At 42.1% G+C, this 24816-nt stretch overlaps 1 protein-coding gene across 4 annotated transcripts in view; it reads right to left on the reverse strand.

The window, feature by feature from the left end:
* Window positions 1–5379: 5379 nt before the first annotated feature.
* X11Lbeta overlaps window positions 5380–24816 on the reverse strand; it is a 37393-nt gene continuing 17956 nt past the window's right edge. For 2 of the 4 annotated variants that reach the window (XM_064699781.1, XM_064699782.1), the window contains exons 2-12: window positions 18806–20652; window positions 17106–17333; window positions 16763–17040; window positions 16140–16691; window positions 13970–14504; window positions 13390–13908; window positions 11280–12467; window positions 9117–9247; window positions 6705–7472; window positions 5689–5829; window positions 5380–5616 (exon numbers count right to left, since the gene is read on the reverse strand). In XM_064699781.1, coding sequence (XP_064555851.1) covers window positions 5545–5616; window positions 5689–5829; window positions 6705–7472; window positions 9117–9247; window positions 11280–12467; window positions 13390–13908; window positions 13970–14504; window positions 16140–16691; window positions 16763–17040; window positions 17106–17333; window positions 18806–20636 — 6243 coding nt within the window. In that variant the 5' untranslated portion in view covers window positions 20637–20652 and the 3' untranslated portion in view covers window positions 5380–5544. The remainder of the gene's footprint in view (window positions 5617–5688; window positions 5830–6704; window positions 7473–9116; window positions 9248–11279; window positions 12468–13389; window positions 13909–13969; window positions 14505–16139; window positions 16692–16762; window positions 17041–17105; window positions 17334–18805; window positions 20653–24816) is intronic. The other 2 variants (XM_064699784.1, XM_064699783.1) reach the window with 2 other exon arrangements.

Consider the following 24816-nt stretch of genomic DNA (forward strand, 5'->3'; position numbering starts at 1 on the left):
CTATCCGTATGTATGAACAAGGATTTCAGATACTTCAAATTTTAGGTCCATCATAGGTCCTCCTAGTCCCCGCACAGTATGAGATCGATAACTGGCCCTATGCATGAACCGTTCCGTATTCTTTGTGATGATTCCCATAGTCTTAAGTCATAGCTTGTATTTGTTTTGGTACTTCGCAACTTCGGGTTTGTAGCGTGTGCGTACTGAGGAGATAGATTTTATCTCGCCTACTTGTGCATAGCGGAATCAGAAGTCGTGCACTTCTAGCTTTCTTCTTTAGACTTAGCTCGTCGGATGGGGTATGGGTTCTTTCTTCATCCTGCTATGCTACACACTAGCACAATGATAAGTGCACTTTCACAAAGATAAAACTACAAGTTCAAAAATGTCGAAATTGGGAACGGTAACCGGTATTATGTCAGTCGTTGGCGGCTCAGACGTTTGATTTGGTTGTGGGGTAACAAGGATGTTAATTTACCCCACGGTCTGTACCCACCCTACCTTGGTGGCACGGCGAATGTCACGGCCACCCCTCGTTCGGACCTCTTGTTGGTTAATTTATTGGTTTGCACATTTTTAATTTCTTAAGGTACTGGCGACGAACCACGAAAGTTTTTTAGTTAAACATATTAATTTCGATTTCCATATTATTTATTGCCTATTTGTTTCGTATAGGACATGTTTACGCGGAAAGCACTAACGATCAATCAAAACTGTATCATGGCTACAAGATAAACTATATAACTGATTATAACTCTATGAGATAATTAAAAAAAAACCAGAAATCATACTGCCTGGCAACTGATAATGGGCTTTGGAGACGGTACATTCAAATTACATGAGATTCCTATATCGGGTAGTGCTGAAGGCTCGCCGATTTACAATTACCATTTTATACTTCAAACTCTTCTGCTGGCTTATGTGGCCATTACATACTCACAAATTGAAACAAATAAATCCATCGATGCGTACGTTGGGCCCATCGTTAGCATTGTGGTAATATCTGCGGAGCAATTTACATTAGTTAATCTATTTACAAATAATTTGCGATATACCGTACACTCGTCGCCTAATTCTCATGGCACATAGATTTCAGTTTACTTTAAGTTTAACATTCTTACGTTAGCAACATATTTTTAAAGGTTATGTTTCAAAATTACAAAATAGCTTGGCTCTATGGTCTTGCCAAAGAAAGGAAGTTTCTAAGACAGTCGCTTTTATACTATTATATTTTCATTTAAGCAAAGCGAAAATGGTTTTAAAATACTAATTCATGAGCATTTAGATCGAAGCGTGTACACAAAAGAAATCCAACCGAACACGTTTACGCTCACACAAAGTGCGAACTCCTTGAGGCTATTCCCTTGGCAATTTGTATTTGATCTTGGTATGCGGACACCTAATCGGTTCAATTCCTTGCCAGCGACACTCCGTTCATCGGGCTGGAACAGTAAGTTCGACCAGGAGGTAGCTTGGTCACAAATGGATAAGTGCGGGGTGCAGGCTCAGCCGCAATGTACTGGTGTTGCCGCTGTCTTTGTTTGTAGCGATCCCACAGCAATCTTAAGTCCGTAGGGCTGTCGCTCCCTTGGGCGGACGTATGCTTTCAAAACTTCCAAGTTGGCTATGACCGACCAGCCGCGCTGAATTTGTATGTGTATATATATAAGAATACACGAAGGCGTGGTTGCGCAATGGCTGGCCGGTAGCTAAATAAGATTGTACCCACTGAATAGGGGTTTATTAAGAATAACGCACTCAATTAATTTATAACGAATATCACCTGATGGCGGAAAACTTCTGAGCGTGGAATTATGAACACTGGAGACTTGAAATTCGTTGGGCTCAATATGCCCTGAATAAGCCGAAGCTGTGTACAGCCTCTGCACTTTTAATTAGTAAAACTTATGCGCACTCCAAATATGCGTCTTGCTTGTTCTGCTGTCAAATTAAAAAGAATGCAGCGTGGCAATCGGACCTTCTGTCTGACTTCAATTTCAGCAAGAACACACCTACAAATACAATTGTATTTTACCACATCTAAATTATAACGGTGATATGGCCTGATCTATCGAGCATTCCTTCATTCTCGCGTGAGTGCGAGCGAGGCAACGCACCGTCGCTGAGATAGCGCATTTTGCAGCATCATGTAAAAGCAAAAAGCGATTACCATGGGATGAATGCATACATTTCTGGTGACTTTTCTGACTCTTAACGGGTGCTGGTACAATGGGACGAGTTAATGAATATTGTGCCAGCTGGTCCCTACAGGTTTTACGTTATACGATTGTGTCCCTCGATCGGTTTGGCGTGAAGTAGGATGCGCAACTTTATCATGATTCGCACGTGTCGATCTACCCATGTTCGTCTGTGTGTTCGTCCTTTTGCTCTTTTGTATGAACACGCCGACCCAGAGCATATAACATCTAGAGGCAACATATTGTGAACGTGGGTCCTCCTACTGCTCGCGTGCCCATACATTCATATGCGTGCCCTCCTTTTCGAATTTGAATATATATATCATATATATTAAATAGGCAAAAGTACAAAGCTATATCGTACTTTAATATATATATATATATATATATTATATATATACACTAGCTGGTATATCCCGGCCTTGCCTGTGGCACGTATGATATAAAATCAATGTTCTCAAAAAGCTTTAAAAATGATTTTGAAACTGATCGGATGGTCAACAAACAACTTTCATACAAACGATTTCCGCCAATTTACCACTGTTGTGGGTGGAATTTCCGAAATCGCTGAAGCACATTTTCAATAAATTCTTATGCAGAGCTTTGAAAATAAGTTTGAAGCAAATCGGAAAAAAAAAACTTCACCAACAAAATCTTTGAATTGCACTTTCCACCGAAGAAGTTTGGATTTTGCGAAAAATGTAAAACCCGTCTCTAATGATTTTCAACCACCAAATCTTTGAACCCTATTTCCACCAAGGAGGCATGGATTTTCCAAAATGTGCGAAACACCTCCAAATGAATTCACACGGAGATCTTTGCAAATGTTTTTGTAGCCGATCATACACCAGTTTTATATATAGAGATATATGTACTTTATAGGATCAGAGGCGTTTCCTTCTATAAGTTGCACAGTTTGTGATTTTAAATACTTTACATGGGATTAAAAATAGAAGTAATAATAAAAAGACATTGTTTGTTGTTTTTCGTTTGTTTATTATGCTCAATTTTTGGTTTGACTTTTGTGTATATATTTTTCTGTTACGCATGCGATTATATATCATTTACTTTGTTGTTGTTTTTGGATTTTTATATTTGTTTTTCTTTTGTATTTGGTTTAATGCGCCATTACAAATAATCATCATTGCTCCTTATATAATTTCTATGCAATTTATTTAATAAATATGTCCATATATACTCATGAATTGTATGCATACACATACATATGTGTACATATATGTATAAATAATTTACACCACAAAAAAAAGTTAAACAATTACTTCTCTTATATATTTGTTTTCTTCATTTCGCTTTCTTTTATAATTTCTGTAATTTATTTGTTGCAATGTTTTTATCCCTTTTTTTCTTATTTTCTTTTTTTTATACTTTGTTTTTGCTTTGCATGGCTTTTAGTGCTGATCCAAAGTTGGTGCTGGGGCCCATTGCTGGATGTGCCTTGGGCGGCTGAAGCGGTCATTTGTTTTGTTGTTTATTTATTAAAGATTTGCCTGCTATTATTATCATATTTGGTTTTGTATTCGTATTGGTGGGCGTGGGCGTGGGCGTGGCCAGTGGCGCCCCCGACTTCCGGATCAAGCCAAAATGCAAGCAATTCACATGAAAATTTGTCTATATATTAAGCACATTGTTGTCATAATGAATTACGAGTAATGCATTACAAGTAATTGATAATTCATTAATTTCTTTAATTTTTTTTTTTTGGTTTTTTCTGCCAAGCGAGTATTTTACAACGAAATGCATTTGTCTGTGTCGGTGTGTGTGTGTGTGTGTGTGTGTGTGTGTACGTGTGTACGTGTGTCTATCGGATGTATGTATATATATGCATATATGTATGTATGCTAGGCTTAAATGTTATAGATATAGGTAGTATCGATATAGTATGTAAGTATGTATGTATATATATCGGTACATATATATATATAATATAGCATTTTCTTTGGTTTTACATTTTTCTCATTCTATCAACTTGTTTAACGAGTAGTAGCACAATTTTTGGACGAAGATGTTTATTGAAATCGAAGCGTCTAGTGTGTCAGTGTGTGTGTCAAGATGTGTGTGTGTGTGTGTGTGTGTGAGTGTGTGTTGATCTAGTAAGCTGACTTGAAGCATTCTTTTGCAATCAAGACAAAACTGTTAAAAAGTTACAAAATAAACAGGAGAAGCCATTTGCCTAACTCAGGATATCTGGGGTAATAAATATTACTAAACGCGCATCTTAATTTACATAGAGCGTAAGTATATTTGTATTTTATCTCATATGATGTCTACACAAACGTAGAGCTGGACTTTACAGCTTGACATGCGTTTACAATTTCAATTTGTGATAGGGTGAAAGGTGGAGGATCGGGGGACGGGGCTTAGCACCCAAAACTCGATATATACATTGAAGTTATATATATTTTAAAATACGTATATATATATATATATATATGCGTGTGTGTGTGTAGGTGTGTTTGTGGGTATTATAAAAAAGCAATACATATGCATGTATGAAAGGGTTTTACTTGTGCATGTTCACATCTTTACACATTTATATATGCGTATAAGTTAGGGTATATATATGTGTGTGTGTATAAGCATATATGGTATTTGTAGAGGAAAAGCGGTGCATGTTTGGGGATGGGGTTGGCAAAGGCATTGTAACCGTAACTATCTTTATATATTCACTAATTGTGTCTGTACGCTGTTCAACTAAGCTAAGGACGTTTTCGCAAAAAGGTCATCGTGTATATAAAGATATATGTAGATATATATATATATATATATATATATATACATATGTATATATATATATATTTATATATATACATATATAGAGATATATAATATGTGTATATATATGTTTTTTACTCGAACAATCGCAACGGAGTCGCAGCGCTCTCCCGCACATTATTTACTATTAGTTCTAAGCTTTGCAAAAAGGCGTGCAATTTCTGTCATTTAATTTCTTTACTTTTGGTTTTTCTTTTTTTTGCTTATAGTTTTCTTTGCTATATTTTTGTTGGTTGCAGTTTGGAACAAAAGGTTTACGCTTGTTATTTGTCATAGCTCCCACATACTCTTCTATACTCTTCCGCTCTGTTTTATCTTTAGTCTATAGTAGTCACAAAAAAAAAAAAACAACACACACAATCGATAGCTAAATTAGAACACGTTTTCTATGCATTATATAAGTATCAGCGTTATATCAAACTAAGTCTATACAGATACGCATATTCATACACATTAATATATGCATATATTAATATATATATATGTATATTATTAGAATTCTGCCTAATACGCACGCGCTCTTCATTATCTCTCGTCAATCGGTAGATATCGCTTAAATATATATGGGGTTCTCCTGGCCGGTTAGCAAGCGAAACATTGAAGTGGGCATTGTTTTCATGAGTATCTGTAAGTGATAGAGTGATAGAAGGGGGATTAGTCTTTGGCCTTCGATTAGCTCTTACGTGCTAACGCTTACCTCGCCCACCGATGTCGCCAGCAAATTGACGATCTTCTCGTGCGGCACAGCCACAACGCTCTGGTTGTTGATCTCAATGATTCGATGACCAACCCGAACGCCACCCCGCTCCGCAATGCCTCCACGCAACAGGCTGCAGATCTGAAAGATAAATATAGGAGATTAATCCCAGTACTATATTACCTGCACCCATTTTCACATATGCTAACACACTTGCTAAATCAATTTTAAAATAAATCTTTAAAATTATATTTCATACCATCGGATAAAAAAAAAGCGACAACTCTTTTCCACCCATTTTTATACTGTGTGTAGGGAATTTAATTTTTCACATTTTTAACTCTTTTTCATACTCTCGGTTAAAAACATAAAGATACAATGTATCAGTATTCCCGCTTTCTTTCTACCCTTGTGGATATATTCTGATGCCCCATCTTTAAAGGAACCTATTGTCCACGTCCTACTTCTTACGGTTTGGACTGATGGGTCGTGCGTTCGACACCAATCAGTCAGCTAATAAACAAGTTTGTCAGACAGTCAGTCCATTATCAGATGGTAAACTTGTCAATCCATCAGTCAATCAGTTAGTCCATAAGACAGCCAATCAGTCGGTAGTCAGTTATCTAATTAGTCAGTCAACCACTTAGTTGGTCAGGCAGTCAATCCGTCAGTCAGTTGCATATTTTGTCAATTCCTCAGTCAGTCAGTCGGACATTCAATCATCCCATCAATCGTTTAATCAAGGAGTCAGTCAGTTTGTTTATCTGTCAGTCAAGCAGTCAATCAGTCAGTAATCTTGTCAATCCCTCAATCAGTCAGTCCATCAGACAGTCAACCTGCCCCTAAGTCAGTTTATTAATCAGTCAGCCAGTCATTTAGTTAATCTGTCGGTCATGCAGTCAATCAGTCAGTAATCTTGTCAAACACTCAATTAATCAGTCCGTCGGACAGTCAATCAGCACGTTAGTCAGTTAATTTATTAGTCAGTCAATCAATCAAATGCGTTTTACACTTACCACGCCATTTTGGACACTGAATCCGAGTTGATATTTGGTCTCTGGCCGCTTGATCTTAACCTCGACGACGGGAGCACAGGGTACAACTGTGAACTTGACCACGGTTTGGTTTTTGGTGTTTTTGATGTACGTCTGGCAGGTGGAGAGCGGCAGACCGACTAGACTCAGTCCATTGATGGCGATCAGCTGATCGCCAATATTCAATTGGCCGCAACGCGCCGCCGCACCAGAACTCATGAGGTTCGCAATGACGACCGTGGGCAGCATGGAGCCCCAGCCACTTTCGACAATGACCACGCCGAGTATTTCGCCCTTGGCCTTGGGTACAACGACCTCCTTTTGCAGCTCCTTCTTGGCAAAGATCTCGAGCTCATCGCCAAAGATCTCCTGGCTATTGAGCACCTCCTGGTAGTCCATTTCCTTGACAAAGCGATGATCCTCAATGCCGTTGGCCTTAAGGAACTCCATGTACGCCACCTGAAAGGCCTGACCAATCGACTGTGCAATAAACTGCGCCTCATCGCTCTCGAACACATGACAGATCATCTTGGGCGTGCGGTTCGGCTTGGGTGCATCATCAATGTCCTGTGGCACGAAACGGCGACGCGCCATCAGCACCACCAGATCCCCGATGTCGGCAATATAGGAAATGGTGCGGAGCGCGTGATCCATCATTATCTCCTTCAGATCGGTGTTCAGCACCATTATCTTCTCCGTCGATATAAACAGGTCCACCTCCGTGCTGGGCTGCACATCGCCATCGGGTGCCTGATTATTATAATTAAATAATTTAATGCTCTATGTCTTGCATAGTTAATATATATGTTGATTTCTACATCAATAGTTATGCGCTTATGTTTACTTTGACTTTGCTTAGTTTGAAGCTTGTTGCATAAGGAAAACAAAATATTCTTCAATTTAGCGCAAATCAGATCAAACGTAAGACTGGATTCATTATTTCACTATGTACTACTTACCAGGGCCTAAGGTATGCGAATTTTTTATATCGATTGTGTGGATTGCATGGCGATACGTGGATTCGTTTAGCGAATTCATCACATTCATTACGCGTTTACAAATACGGAGCAGAGCAGTTTGTTCAGTTGAGATGTGGATGGCAACAAATTGAGATGCATGAAAAAATAATCAAAAGTCGGCATGAGTTTTCATTTAAGACTAGAACTTTTACCATATGGCTTTGCTAGTGATTTTGTCAGAAACTCTAAATAAGTAGCTTATTAATTTTGTTAAATCATAAAGGAGATTTGAGCTGTGCCCCACGAAACAGTTTAACTTAAATGCTAATAAATATTTCATCATTTGAGACAAAATAAAAGCGAAACTATTTGAAAACTAAGTTCAAGATAAAAAAGAATAAATTTCAATTTACTGTAAGTTAAATTAATGTAGAAATATATTGTAAATGATAAAATAATAATTATTTATAAGTCGAAAAATAAAACTTAAATAATTCTATTTGAATCAGTATAACATTATTTAATAGATTCTGTGCTTTTAAACATAGTTGCAAGCTAAAGTCTCTACAAAGTCGAACCGGCTTGAGCTTGGAATTCCTATTTTTTATTTAAAATAATCGGATTGATTAAAGAACAGTCGAACTTATAACTGGACGATATTTATTCAATTGATGGTTTGGCTCAAAGCAATTTTTTATTCGGACAATTGAAAATAATATTGCAACATACATTTAATCTACATATAAAAACTGTTAAGCTCGTTTCAAAGCTGTGGAAAGCCAGCCTCAGGCGAGACTCTGGCCAAAACCGTGAACCGAAAACGCCCAACATATTTGTGGGACTTGCAGCCTTTCTTTTTATCAAAATGGATATAATTAAAAGTTTTTTGTTTTGAAATATCGTTAATATTGAATGTTTGTGAATCGAGATAACATTTATCACGTTGGTTAGGTAAAAATTGAGTTCCCACACAAATTTCCAACGAGCTGGACAATAAGTCAATTAATATAGAAAGAGAGTTGATTTTATTTTTGATTCGCAACGTGCTAGCACTAAAATATTAATGTGAAAGCTAAAAAAAGGTGACTCGATAGTTAATAATAATTAAAGTCGAGATTAGAGTCGATTACAGTCGAGCTCCAGTGAAGGCCAAGGGGAAAAAATAACAAAATACAAAATACAAAATAAATAAATAAATAAAACATAAGTGAATTAATACGATTCATAAATAATCAATTATGTAAAGTGAAATCTGCTTTTTAAAGACAGACTTTCAGAATCGTGAAAAATAATTGCGAGCATTGCTTCCGGGGCACATTTTATTATAATAATTATTATTATTTTTTAGACTGGATTTACTACAAATCATATCGCTACAAAATTGTCTCGAGCTACACGAAATAAATTATTTTAAGAAATTGTGCGGGAAGTTCACCTTTATGCGAGACACGGCCTCCTCCGCCTGCATCATGCGTGTCGATTTAGTGGGTTGACCCTCGCAAACCAGCTGCGTGGAACCCAAGTATTTTGCCCGAAATAGAACGCCTTCGATGAGCACTGCGCCGCCTGTTGGAGGTTCATTGTTGTTGTTGTGGTTGTTGTTGGTAGAACAGAGAAAATCGATTAATAACTGGGCGAATAATGTAACCAATTTGTATGTGTACTCGTTTATTTTGGATATATAGATATATGTTTATATATGTTCACATATATTGTACGTGTGTGTGTGTGTATGTGTATGCTGTTGCACGCTACAAGGTGTATCCAGCATATGTACGAGAGTAACGATGCAGTTATTGCTCGAGAATTAGAACACTCGAAAATAAATAAGAAATTTTGTTTGACCTCGTTTATGAAATGTTAACTGAACCTTAAGTATACATTTTTTGAAAACCAACATACATCTCGTCTTAAGTTTTATTTTACACAGATATTTGAAAATGAGTGTAAAGTCCATCAAATTAGAAATCAAGAGTTGGAATCAAAGTTTTTCGTCCACTCTAAAACTTTTTCTCGTGGTGAGGAGGTTTTAGCCGAAAAAGAAACCGTTTATGCAACCCGCTTTTTCCATCCAATAGGATCAAATGAATGAAACAAAGATCTTGGAAAATAAATAATAATCCGACAAACAAAAAACCTTTATATTCCTCAAATCCTTAATGACACAATAAAAATACAGTAAACATTTCGTCTTCCTAGCTCCTTCCTAGCTAACTAATTTTAATAAATACAAATATAAATATAACTTACAATAACTTGAAATTTCTTTATGATGTGGGGGAATATACATGGAAATCAAATCAACGAACCGTTCCTCAGGCTTGTACATTAAACCGAACCAGACACGTTTTTTGGGCAGCAGCCCTGCTTTTAAGCATTTTTCACATTTTCACAAACCCTTTGAAATTGGATTTTATAAAAAAGATACATTACGCTTACAATTATTCTTTGCTCCCATAATCACATATTAAACCGAAGCGTTCTATTTAGCGAGCGATCACTGTATTATATATACATCCATTGTGAAAAGTACAATTACTCGTGCATATGATTAATGATAACTCTCGAACGTATGTGCATCTGTGAGTGGGTGTGTCTTAGTGTGTTGTTGTATTGGTATTGTTACTGTTGGTTTGGTAATTATTTACGGCTACATATTGGAATTGTATCTTACAAAGTATTGTACACACACACAGACACAGTAAAATGAAGGAACGAACGAACGAGGCATGCAATAAACGCAAATTTGGCAATAAAATATGCGAAAGAATATAGAAAATACATATATAAGTATACAAATATATATATATATATAAATATAGATACGATTAGTAATTTGTTGTTATCAAATATGAATTATCGATTTGCGCTGCAAATCATATACGTACATTTGTGTTAGTTATCAAATTATGTTTTATACCCTTGCACCGCTCGTTAAACAATATAAATATCTCATTCTAGCAGTTATTAGCCGGCTTTGTCCGTACCAAGTGCTATTCCATAAATCACAATCATTAGTTCTCGCTCAAGTTACCGATGGGGAGTTTTTCTCACGATATTTTGTCCAGCCGGATCGGACCTGTATACATATATCATATAGCTGCCATAGGAATGATCGGTCTAACATTTCATACAAGAAGAAACCAAACTTGCTACGAGCTTTTTCCATCTTATCATTATCGGACCACAATATCATAGTATACCTCTACACGAAGAATCGGTTAAAAATTAGTTTTTTACGAAAAACTTTGCTTTAATATTGAGAAAATGCATTTGAATAAAAGCACTTCTAAGCCATGTGCCTGCAAGTGCTTTGAATCTTCGATTATTACTTCTAGCTCGGGCTCATCGGCTGCTTGCAAGGGTATTTCAGCTTCGGCATGCCAAAGCTTAATCTGTTGTCATATTAATAATTTTTGATTTCTAGGTTTTGTTCACGCTGCGGTTGCTCTTTGCTTGCCAGCACCAAAGGGTATGCTTCATGGGGCAGCGAAAAGCAACAGCAAGTGACGAATTTACGATATTGCTTACGATATTGGGTATTATATTGACACTAAAATTGTAACAATTTAACGAAGGATAAACCCAAAGCATTTACCTTCTTTGCTCTTACTCTTTTTCACTTTTTTCTCGCCGCTGTTGCTGTTGCTGCCGGCTGCGCTGCCGCTGCTGTTGTTGCTGCCGATGGCCACATTATTGTTGTTGCTGTTGCTGTTGGTGTTGGTGTTGTTGTTGTTGCCGGTGCTGCCATTGGTGCTGCTGTTGCCGACAGCATTGATGACAGCATTGGCCACGCCGCTGGCGGCACCCACAATGCCGCCACCATTGATGCCATCATTGTCCACATCCAGCTTAGCGACACCCGGAGCAGAGCGCTCTGAGCCGCCGCCATTGTTGGGACTGCCCAAAGGGGGCAGTGCACCGGCGGCGACCACAGCAGAGGCGACCACATCGGCAGCTGTGGCAGCTGTCATGCCACAAATATCATGCCCGATGCTGGACACCTTTGTCGGCGACTTGTGGCTGTGCTCCGAGGAGCTGCGCGAGTTGCTGCGCTGCTGCACGTTGCTGACCAAGTCGAGCAGCTTGCCGGCGCCCGAGCCGCTGAGACTGGCCGAGCTCTTGGGTGGAATGGGCGGTGGCAGTTCCGGCGTGGAGCTGAGCAACGCATTGTAGCCATTGCGTGTCTTGGTGCTGGGCATCTGTTGCTGCTTGGGCGATATTTTAGAGAGCAGCGAGCCGCGCGGCTTGCGATCCCAGCTCTTGTTCTCATCGTAGTAGCCCTGATCGTCCAGACGCTGGTGGCCCAGCAGTCGGTCCGTCTCTAGGTCCGTGTCCACGTCCTCCTCGTCGGCACTGTGGTTCTTCGAGTGGTTATCTGAGCTTGATTCGAGCAGCGCCTTGCCGGCACCTCCATCCAAATGCCGTGACAGCCATACGGGCGAGCTCATCACAGGCGAGGGCGAGCGTTGCACCGGCTGCATGTTGCTGCGCTCGGGGATTGGCGGGGGCGCTGGCCCACCACCCAACCCACCGCCGATGCCATTGCTGCTGCAATTGCTGCCCGCGCTGCGCGGCTTTGCGGCGACGCTGCCGACGCCTATGCAGGCGGTGGGCGAGCTGCGCTGCAACGTCGAGCTGATGGCCGCATTCAGCGGGGTGTGCTTGCTGCCCTGTCCTGTGGTCTGCAGCAGATCAACATCAGTGCTGCAGTTGGGCTTGCGATGCGGCGCCGGCGCTGGCGGCGGAGGCGTCATCTGCACCATGTCCGGCCGGTGGAAAACACCTGCGAGGTGCCAAAAAGAATACGACAAGAGATTAATATTTAGCTTAGACGAAAGCCCTCATTTAGGCCGTAATTTGATTAAGAATAAGTGCGAGCGTAACCGACCACGTAACACTCTAATTACAGTGTATATACCAAATATATTAGTCGAAAGAGTCTTTTTGAATATTGGGCTACTGACTCTAAGACTGTTACCACAAATCAGTGATCTATTTGGCGGCTCAATTTAACATTAGTCTACTTGCAAATTTCTGTCTGGCAATTGATATACGCGAGTATATATTCGAAGCTTGAAGGCTCTAGGCCTGACCAATATACTCGTTTCAACTGTGCGTAGCAACTATAAAATGAATTGAAAGAGTATCAAAAGGTTCTATAAAGTGAGCAGACTGAGCAAACGGTGTCCTCTCAAGTATAAGCAACTGTTTCGACTTATTGATGATCAACGCACAGCCGCAAACCGTAGAAAACTACGATTATTGTTAAACTAATCTTATGAAATGATGTTTGTCATCTGATCGGTCTAAAACTTTTTATACCCGAGTAATTGGAGGATGTCTTACGTTTCATCCACTCGGCTTCAAACTTATTACCTGATTGCTTCTTGGCTTATCACATTTTACTCCGCCTCGCCTCACATAATATATATATATCGTTAAGTTTAAAGTCTGCTCATCTTAACAAGCTGCGTTAATTACATCCAAATATGTTTCTGTAATCTGTTAACCTAATTGTAAAACTAATTGTAAAACCACAATTGTCGCTAAGCTAAGTAATTATGTCACTCTGATAAAAGTTGCTAACATAGAGTAACAGGATACCAGATTTCTTAATAAACAAAATATAAAAATTGAAAAAAAAAAAAAAAAGCTCATCTTAACTAGACTTAATATATTATTTGGTTTGATTAATCTCTACTTACTGATAGAGTAGAGGGAATCCAACTCCGGATCTATGTTCTTGAACACTTTGCTATTGCTGTTGCTGCTGGGGCTTTGACCGAGCAGTTCGCGCTGCTGCGGCAGCTGCGGCTGCTGCTGTTGGTGCTGCTTATGTAGCCCATTGCTGGGACTCGTGTGGCTGAGCTGGTGGCCAACTCCGTTGCTTTCGGTGGTGGAGGCCGTCAGGTTGTGCATGCTGTTCAGGCTGTTGTTAGTCGAGATGCGTTTCATGTCCATTAGCATGGAAATGCCGCCACCAATGCTGGTGCTGGCGCTGAGGTTACCCTGGCCCTGACTCTGGTTCTGGGTAAGGCCCTGTATCTGGTTCTGGGCTGCCTGGGTGGCCAGCTGCTGAAGGTTCTTGTTGTTATTATTATTCTCTGTGTCACTGGTGTGGCCCGAGGAGAGGCCATCCTCCAGCACGGGCATGGCCGAGGCATAGTACTTGGCGTAGTTTGAGCAGGAGGTCGATACGCCGCCATTCATCTCGCCCGAGAGACCTTTAAAAGAGTCATAATACTTATTAGTATTGAGAAAATCCCCGGTTAGCCAATTACTTACTGTCCAGATCGCCGCAGTTGGAGTCGTAGTCGGTGGTCTCCGGCGAGTAGCGGTAGTTGTGGCCGCCTGTCAGGCCGCCGCCCACGCCCTGGCCAACGCTCTGGCCCAGGCCGCTGCCGCTGCCGGTGCTCAGCAGCTGGTTGTGATTGAGCCCATCCTGTTCGCCCTCTCGCTCGCCGCTGCTGCGGCTGGCCGAGTCAAGGAAGAAGTCAAAGTCGCGCATTAGTGGACTGCCGCTGTAGTGCCGTGGTAGCTGCGCTGGCCGCGACTGCAGCTGCGTCTGCAGCTGCATCTGCGACTGCGACTGCAACTGCAGCTGCGGCTGCGTGTAGGCGCCATAGACGTGACGCTCTGATGCGGGCGGCTGCTGCATCAGTTGCTGTGGCTGCTGCTGCTGTTGTTGCTGCTGATATTCCTGCTCGGCGTGCTCATCTTCATCCTCACCCTCATCATTATCGTCCTCATCCTCCTCCTCTTCCTCATCTAGCTCCTCCTCGTCACGCTCAAAATTGCTGTGAAACTCGTACTGTATATCCTGCAAAGATCCGAGGTCAAAGGATATTTAGACTAAGTTTTAATTACAAAACCTTCAGGACTTATTGTAAGTGAAATTTAATTTCTTTTCCAAAACCCTTCTGATTTCATTTTCATTCTAAAATTGTCAATTTTTATTCAGGTGTAAAATATAGATTCAATTGTTAGCATACCACACGGAGATCATAAGCATGTCTGAAGGCTACGTTTGTTACTTGAGCATTACATGACGATTGGACAATAAATAAATAATTTGATTAGTCGTAATGCTCCTTACAATTTCCTTGCAATTACAATTTCAAAACTCAGAAGCACGCACGCAGAAACCTGAGCACTCCAAGTGGAAAATTCATACTTGAGTAACAATAATTCTTTTGAAATTCATAGGGCTTTAATATGGCACCTGAATGTGTGTGTATACACATACCAAAGCGAACGAATTTACCAACGAATTTTTTTTTTCAATCTTGGGGAAATGGGTTGAGGGGTATCACAAGAATAAGATGTTCCCTATCTGTGTAAAAACGAAAGATTATAAACTTTTTCCAAATCGATTTTATGAAATTGGGAGAAGATAAAAAAAAAATAAAAAATTAAAAGCTCGTTCTGCACTGAGTTAATTTCTTTTTATAATCTGTAGCCATTTTAATTGGATCAATGTGAAGTTGATTTCAAATTATCGGTAGTTTGGCTTGATTCCATGCAATTGATAAAAATCGATAGCGAAATCCAGTTTTTGGAGCATGAAAGATTTCATCTCCAAACCCATAAAGTATATATAATCTAGCGAAATCCAGTTTTTGGAGCATGAAAGATTTCATCTCCAAACCCATAAAGTATATATAATCTGGATGATGGATCGGAACACCATATCATATAGCTAAAATAGAAACGAACGACTAAAAATTAAGTTCTTGTATGAACAAATTTTATGTTTGTTAAAATATCTTGACTAAACCCGGCCTTTATTAGTTAAACTATGCTACTTACATATGAGCCAAATCGTATCAAGATCGCGCAACTATATTTTATAGCCCCGCAGGAAGATTCGGTGGAAATATTCTGTTTCTGTATTGAAAATATTGTATTTACGAGCTTCTCTATTACTCACATATGTGCAAAATTTTAAGACAAATGTCTACAAGTGAATTATTGGAAGGTCGATCCTTAGGTTGAATCATGCCTTCATGAACATAAATACATTGGCAATTCGAAATGAGAAGAACTATATGCGCACTTATAGGAGACATCAGATCATCGAATTTTAATTTGGGGTATTGAAAATACCTCAAAATAGCATAGCAGGTCCCTCTGTAGCCCACGCGGGTCAGGTTTGCTTTAAATTTTAAGAAACTTGTCCCGGCGTGCGCGCTTGTGTTTTAGTTAGAACAAGCTACAGGGTATCTCCCAGTCGTGAACTTCCGATTAGAGCACATTTACTGTCTTCACTTCAATTTAAATTTATAAATCTTAACTCAGAAATGGTTTTCAATTTAAATCAACATTTTGAAGCTCTGGTGGAAAATAAATTTGGAGCTCTCTGCACGGGCTCCAGCTTGAGCCCGTTTAAGCCCGGTCGTAACCCTTTTTACACCCCACGATGGCCAACCACATTGTAAGGGAGTTGTTTACTTACAATGCTGTCCACATCGCTGCCATTCTCCATGATGGGCTGCTCATCATTCGAGGGACACTTGAAGAATTCCTCCAGCACCTTGCGCGTCTCCGAGAACTCGTAGAGGTAATCAAAGGTCGAGGATTTGGTGTGCAGGCTCAATGGGCCAGAAGTTAGGGTTGTGCCCGCTGTCGAGGAATTGCCGGCAATTGCTGATGTGATGGTTGGTGCAATCGTTGTTTTTCCTGTTGCGGTTGCAACTGTTGTTGTTGCTGCTGCCACTGCTGCTGCTGGTGCTGCTGCAGCTGCTGTGGGTGGCGGTGAAACACAGCTCGTCAACTCGTTGGGCGTGGCCGTAATGGGCGCCTCGGGCGTGGTCATGTCGGATATGGTACCAATTTCAGAGACATCATTGCTCGTATCCTCGGCATTGTTGTCGCAGCACCCTGCTTTGTTGTTGTTGTTATTGCTATGGTTGCTGCCGTTGTTGAAGTGCAGCGGCAGTTGCTGCTGCTGCTGCTGCTGCTGCGTAGGAGAGCAGCTGCGTAGCTCACGCGGTGGCGAAATTATGCGCTGCGGAAATGAACGAAATTGGAATTGAAGAGCTTGTCCACCTGGTAAAAACAAAAGACATGAGGCTGTACCTGGGGAAAGCCGGGGCGCACCGGATACGGCTGCGGTTGTTGCGGTGGCTGGCATTGGGCAAGTGCGGCGAGCGCGGCACGTGCTGCCGTCTTTTGCAGCGAGCTAGCCGCAGTCGTGCTGCAACTCATTAGCGGCACGGCGGCCATTGGTGGAGCTGCCGCTGCTGCTGTTGCTGTTGCTGCTATTGCGCCAACTGGTGGTTCGCTTTCGTCCGCTGCAGCGGGACTGCTGCTGCTGCTGGCAGCGACGCCAATGCGTCGTGGCGAGCCCTCGTATTCTGTGGGGGTACCAAGAGTGGCTGATTGAGAGCACCTATGCTTGGGTAGACAGCGCCTGACTCACCTATGATGCCATGCCGAGACTCCACGGCCAGCGTGTAGTTGCGTTCCAGCTGCCAGGCGTCCAGCTTGTGCTCTCGATAGACGGCGCCATCGTCGAGCAGGCGGCGCGAGTGCGGCTCAAGCATAGCATGCGAACGGCTCTGGCTGCCACCGACTGCCAGCGACTTGTCGGTGGGTAGCTGCTTGCCGCACTTGCTCTCCTCGGTCGATTCGGTCGTGACGCGCAGATCTGCAAAGGTGCGAGAGTTAGTCGAAATGGAATTGGTTTCGGGTATGTTTCATGTAGCCCTTAGCCAGCTGTCTGACAGACTTGGCAAGCTAATTAATTGCAAACAATTAATTTCCCCCTTGACTCCCGCTCAGTCCCAAATTTGACCGGCCTCATGATTGTTGTTGCTGTTGTTGTGACTTGTTTAATGCGCATTTATATTTGCAGTGCACTTCATTACGCATGATTTGCAATTCAATTACCCGGCCCATGGTCATGGCCATACAATTCAGGCCGGCTGGGTGGCCACATATGATAGGGGGAAGGGTGAAGGGCAGATGGACAGGCACTCGTCAGCTCAAGGCGACACCCAGCCAGACAGCCAGGCAGCCAGGCAGCTATCTAGCTATTCAAGCAGCCCAAACTGAAAGCTCTTCGTACAAACAGTTTGCAACAGACACTTAAAAACCAAATTTGAGCAGCTTTTGTTTGGCTTGGGTGCTTTGTAAATATTTGGACTGAAAGTCAATGCTCAGACCACAACAAGAAACGGAATAAAATTGATCCCTAAATAAAGCATCCAATTCCAAATAAGCTTCAGGCTCATGGTATATTGAATAAGTCTGTCTATAATATCATTCGAATACAAGCAGCAGCCAATCACGATTCTGGCTTAAATCTATGACCTTTGACTTAAGCTATAATCTTTAGATACAAAGGAATTGTGCATAGATCTACTATGCACAATTCCTTTCGATCTATTCGACAATTAGTCTTCGCCAATCATTGTTAAGCTAAAAGCTATCTCAAAGTAAATATCATCTGAAAGCTTAAAGTAAGGTTAAAAAAAATGTTTAAAGCTGAACAAAAATCGAAACTAAATTCTCACTGTAAATAAAAAATATAATTATGCTCTAAGCAAAAGAGAAAATAAAAAAATTTTTATACTTCAATTTATCACTCTATGTAGCTGCAATAATGTAAGTCGAAAGTAAAGAGCATCTATCCCACAACTATTTTTTAGAAAACCAGCTTAAAGCTAACGAGGAGGATTGATAAAATCGGCTGTCTAAGCACAAGGATATTCGCCCTTCAAATTCTTGAGTTCAAGCTAAAAGTTCTTGACTCTAGTATTATTCGCACTTTATTCGTTCTAAATTGTCTATAAATGGATATACAAATTCCAGAAAAGAAATCACGTAAGAACGAAATGTTGAGTCAAAAACCTATTTTAGAATTGAAGAACTCAAGAAGACAAAAGTTGACTTAAGTTATAAACTAGCCTCTTTGGATTGTTAAGTAGAAAAAAAGCAGGAAATCGGATAATTGGCTAAATTTATTTGTTATTCTTCTGCTGCAGCTGACGCAATAAGTATTTCTGTGAAATTGCCGCACAGTTAAGACATAGCTTATTGGATTCAAATTTAAGGTTCCTGAATATTTATCTCTATGTAGGCCTTACTGTACTGCTGCCCAACTGCCCCTCTACTTACGCTGCCAGCTCTCCGAGGCATCGGCTACTCCGTAGCCGCTGATTGATGACTCATTGACGGAGTTGCTGATTAGCCGTTGATCTCGATCCCGGTCCTCGCTGTTGCCGTGTCGTTTTCGCTGCTGCTGCTGCTGCTGTTGCTGATGTTGCTGTGCCGCCGACAGGTGGCTCAGGTGGTTTTCGCGTGCGGCATGTACGTCTTGCAGTTGCAGATGCTGTTGCTGTTCCAGCAACAGTTGCTCTCGATCTCGTTCTCTGTCCCGCTCTCGCTCCCGCTCCCGCTCTCGTTCGCGTTCTTCGCGCAGCCGCTGCTTACGTTGTTCGCGTGGCTCCCAGTCGGCCGCGTGCTGATCCAGTGAAGATTTGCTGCCGTACAGGTAGTGGCTAGCCAAAGGGGTTAGCCCCTCGGCACAAGGATTGCTGCTGCCAACAATCGGTGGCTGTTGCTGTGCGCCACCAGCAGAGTGGTTGCGATTCACTGGGCTGCGACCCACACGCAATACGTGTGGAGCTTGAATATTCTGTGACTGATTCTGCCTTTGTGCTATGCTGTAAAATTGTGGCGCTAGCTGCTCCCTTTGCTGATGATAGGCTCGTCTCGCTGAGGCGTGCATATGCTGTTGCTCCTGCTGCTGCTGTTGCTGCTGCTCATCGGGATACTCTGTGGGTGAGTGCAGCAGCGTGCTGGCTCGTGGCGTGGCTGACTCCCAGTAGTTCTCCTTAATGAAAGGATTCTGGCTGTGTTGGGCACTGCCGTTGCCAATGTTGTTGCTGCTGTTGCCGTTAAGCAGCGTGTGATGTTGCTGCTGCTGCTGCTGGTGTTGCTGCCTGCCCGCTGATATGGCGCTGTTGCGTTTGCGCGGCATATCCGTGTAGCTGTGGCCACGCCTGATATCGCCCGTGTGATAGTAGAAGGATGCTGGATATGCCGTCTGGGGCACCGACTCCTCGATTAGCTCCTGCTGCTCTTGCTGCAAGCCGTCGTCCTCTGCCAACAGAATTGCTTCCACGTCCGTATCGCCTTCCGCTGCAACAGCTGCTCTGGCGCTGTGTGGAGGCGTTGGTGGTGTTGGTGGTGTCAGCGGCGCGCACAGAAATGGATTTGTGGATATGCGCGGCGTGACCGAAGACAACGATTCCGAGGAGTGCGACGAGGCTGAATGCGGCGGCGGTGATTGCGTTATAATGTTGACGCTTTTATAATAGCTGGGCGTGCTGATGGGCGTGACAATGGGTGAGCTGCTCCCAGTTGTCTCTGAGACACCAACTGCTGCTACTGCCGCTGCTGCTGCTGCTGCTGTGATGCTGCTGTTCAGATTCACATCGGCAATGCTTTCATGCTGCTGTCGGCTGCTGTTGCTGCTGGGCGACGGCTGTTGCTGTTGCTGCTGCTGCTGCGGTTGCTGCTGCTGCTGATGCTTGGGCCGGCACTTGGGAAAGAGCAGATTAATCTGATCGTTGAGAGGTGGTGAAGGCGAGAGCAGCGCTTGCGATAAATTCAGTGGCTGCTGCTGCTGCTGGTAGCCGCTGTTGCTATGGGAATTGCTGCTGTCGCAGTCGTGTTCCAGACCGTTGAGTGCGTAGTAATTGCGCTGCTGAGCGGCTGCTGCAGCTGTTGCTGCTGCTGCGGATGATTGTAGGCGCTGGTAGCTGCTGTTGCTGCTCCCGTTACTGCCACTGACTGTGCTGTGGTGAGGCAGTGGATGCTGCTGCTGCTGCTGCTGCTGTTGCTGCTGCTGCTGCTGCTGCTGGTGGTGATGATGATGGTGATGATGATTACTGCTACTAGTTGTTTGTCCAGCAGCCAATGTTGTCAATGTTGTGCTGACCATTATTGTTGCCAATAAACTGCAAATACAGAACCAACAACAATTTATGAGTTTAGTCTGCAGGCCTAAGAGTCGCTCTGTTATTTTCAATTTATTTTTTAATTTAAACAATAATAAAAACAGTTAAGAATACTATAGTCGGGAGCTCCCGACAAGAAACCTTGCGCCGAGCTGTCCTTACAAACATTATAGCTTCATTCGTACACGCTTGCCCAATGCTACGTACTTTACGCAGCGGCTGTGTTTTTTCTTCCTTAAGTTCCACACTATGCGGTGGTTATTGTCCGATCTTAAAGAAATTTGCATGGCACCGAAATGCGTGTATGTGCCAAGCACAAGGAGTTTCCCGTATCAAATGAGCTTGTTTCTATTTTGCGGAAGAAGTAGAGGAGTTATATAAAAGGAAAATATTGTGAATCTGTGCATATTATACCCCCACCTAAATACTTTTAAAATTTTTTAAAATTTTTTTTTTATAAGCCCAAATCTCAAAATCGATATTTATCGATATTACGGAGATGGGGCAAGTATCGAAAAGAAATGAGAAACTGGTTCTGTGTATGATATACGAAAACATATATTCAAATTTCAAGTCTTTAGCTTAGAGTTGGGGGGTTTCAGAGATCAAAGCGTTTATATAGACGGATAGCCGGACGGATACACAGTCGGACAGGTGGATGGACAGACACAGGCGAACAGACGGACTTGACTTGTGCCTCCTACATACAATTGCACAAAACTATCATAACTTTTTACCTACTCTTAATGAGTTTTGGGTATGTTAAAGAATTGATCAGACTGACGGATTTTATACTGTGCTTAAAAGGCGCATTGAACAAGTGGAATAAGCCAAACCAGTGGAATGAGCGGAACAAGCGGAATGCAAAATGCCAAGAGGGGGGCTAGTCGCCGCGTCTCCTCCTTTTTGTTTACGCTTCACGTCCTGCTGGCAGTTGTTTTAATAAATGCAGGCGCAATGTCAACCTTCGTCATGTCCGAGCGGCAACAGGGCGTGACAGTAACGAGTTCTGCCGCGACCGCTATCGCTGCTGCTGCTGCTGTTGCCGGCGGGACAAGGCAGGGTACGTAGCTCACATATATTGGCTGCTGAGACAGCACAAATGGCGGCTGTAAGGTTCTCTCAAATTTAATTGTTTGCAATGCTGAATGAAACAGCCAATCAATGTCATTAAATGACATTTTTTGTGTCTCGTTTTATTGTATTTTATATTTTAAGTGGATGAAATTAGCATAGGTGGATAGCCAATGACAAGCAGTTAAGTGAGCCGAATAATGTTTCACTTATTGACGTGGAATTAGAATCGATGAATGTGGATTTGTATTTTATGTTTTAAGCCATCGAAATTAACAGAGACCTTTTCTGAGCAGATGTGAAGCGCAAATGACAAGCAGCTTAAATGAACCAATCAACGTTTCACTCAGTGAGGTGGAAGTGAAATCGATAAATGCCTGTTTGGTGGAAGTGGAACGCATGAGCATGAAGTGGAACCTATGTGTATGATATATGGAAGCTGCAAAAAAAGTCTGTTTTATTTTTTTAAATATACATCTTTAAACTTCATGTAGAAGTGATTTTAAGGGCCTTTTCTTGTCAGTAGAGATAAGAAATGAAAATGCTTTTCGCAGACGGAATGTGCGGAAATTATTTGATGCTTATTTGCCAGCCCACTTACAGAATCTAGTTATCTTTAAATCCTTTTGATTTTCATATGCAAAGCAATCTCTTCCAAGCCGTTTCGCAAGACCCAATACTGTACAAGTTTCCCTGGTTTTAAATTCGAGTCACACCTTTAAGATTAAGTTAACTCCCCCGCCGCCAACTACACAAATTCTTGCGGTTCGCTCGTGCTCCATTTCCGAGTCCCTAGCGTTATGCTAATGCACGCGTCGTACAGTGTTTGTGCCTGGAGCTTAAAATATTTTCCCAACAATCAAACTAAAAATTTCGAAAAGGATTAACACAAAAAAAAGGGGGGCAAAGGGAGAGCAACTGCGAAATACCCAACAGGCAACATTGGGCTTACCGGGTGAGATACATATGTGAGCCGGCTTCGACTAAGCCGTATCGTTGTTGTCGCAGTTGTTGTTGTTGTGCGTCTGGCAACGCTTTGTGCGCTCATATGGAAAATATGTTTTCGTTTCTGGAATGCCACACACAACAGCAGGAAGCTAACACCGGGAGGAGCGGCAGGAGCTGGAGGCGCGTCCGGCAAAAGGAGTAAGGACTGCTCATGTGCCTCGCACGCTTCGTTTGGCATTTGGATACGTTTTCGAGGGGTACGACTGGGAATGGGGTGGGGGTGGTAAGTTGATGCCCAAAAACCTACACAACAGCTAACAAGGTATAACATCAAGGACATGTACAACCGGAATGGGAGCCAACATTTTGTTAACGGCTCCAACACAAAGCACGGCTAGCTGGGCAAACATTTTCATTGCCTGACATTTATGCGCTCTGTGTGCTCGTGTCCGTGTCATCCACCCCATTCCGCACCACCTATCCCGCCACCGCACTCTGAGTGTAAGCCATCTATCTGCCACTACATTCATCTTCACATCTTCGCATCTTCGTATCTAGACGATGCCTAGCATCGCCTCGCATCTACATCAATCTGTCACTTCAAATCCGTTTTTGCTGTTTCCCTGTTGCTCAACTCTCTCTCCCTCTCCCTCTTTCTCGCTCTCGCTCTCTGTCTCCCATCGCTCTGCTCGGCCGCCTGTTGCCATTTGGCCATTTTGCCAGGATGTTTTGCCTGTCAGTGTCCTGTGTGTTTGGTGTGTTGCCGAATTTCAGTTCTTTGTCTATCTTAAGAGCTTCTGACAGCCTGTGAACGGATTGCCAGCTGAATGTGTCTGTGTGTGTGTGTGTGTGTATGTGTGTGATATGCTCCAAGTGTTGGCATTAACTCTGATTTCTGACTTGACTCATGCCACAGCTCAGACTTCATCACAGAAGGATCAGAACTTAAGCAGACTTTATGATCCGCTTCTTCTAGATATAGCGCTAATAACAAAGGAGCACACACCCGCTCACACACACCTACACCCACACACACACCTATACCCACACACACACACCTACACTCACGCACTCACATAGACAGAGAAATCTTCTCATTCATTGTGTGGCCGCCTAGTTTCCTGCCAGTTGCATAATTAAGTTATAATTTCAACACTCGCTCTCGGTGCAGCCTGCAGTGGGCGTGTCCTGGGAGTTTTATTAACTTAATGCCTGCTTAAGCGACGCATCGCATGGCCCTTTTAATATTTAAAATTCATTTCACTGCAGGCCACTTAAATGAACGGACAACCGCGGCGCAATGAAGCTTAAATACCCTTTCATACAAAAACAAAGAAAGCATTTAAAATCTCAATTGATGTCAGAGCTTAAATACCCTTTCATACACAGAAAACATTTGAGATATCAATTGATGTCAGAGTGACCCAGTTATTCGGGCAACTGAACAAGAAGGATCCGGGCTTGAGTGCCAGGCAAGTGACTCGATATAGTATTATCTTAGCTGATGGCCAAAATAGTCGAGGCTTTTTATAAAGAAATAATAATAATAGTAGCAATAGAAATAAAGAATCAAATGATATATTAAATATTCAGTTAAGGTGCGTTTTCTCAAGAAATTTTCTTTGAGGTAACAAGTTGACAGCTATTTTGACATGCTATTTGATTTGCTTGTGTTTTCCCATCTTCCTGTCAATTAGACGTTAAAATTCTGTACGCGTAAGATGGCATCTATCTGCTTGTGAAATGCTTAGCAGATGGAAGAACTGATTTGTTTATTTTAAGAGTTAGCTAAGCTAACAACAAATTAAGTAAATTAAAGAAATGTTGACATATGCATTTTGACTTGGCAGCATGGCAAAGTTATCCTCTTGTCAAATATTGAACAGCAACTGCAGCTGCCTGCATTTCAGACTGACTAGCGGATACAAATATTACAATTTTGTTTTCTTTAAGCTTGCAAAACTCTTCTTGCGTGCAAATGTAAATTAAAAAATACTATATTCATATGATAGCATTCGTTTTGGTTGGGCAGGCAAATTTTTTCAGCCCGTATCTTTGCAAATGCGTGTCCCCCTCAGCCCCCCGTGCAACGATATCAATTTTTTCTTATAAAAAGTATAAATTAAATACAAATAACGATTA

The sequence above is a fragment of the Drosophila montana genome, unplaced genomic scaffold (genome assembly GCF_035044405.1).
Source record: "Drosophila montana isolate Dmon_TW-CO22-7 unplaced genomic scaffold, ASM3504440v1 contig_1624_1, whole genome shotgun sequence".
NCBI lineage: Eukaryota > Metazoa > Arthropoda > Insecta > Diptera > Drosophilidae > Drosophila > Drosophila montana.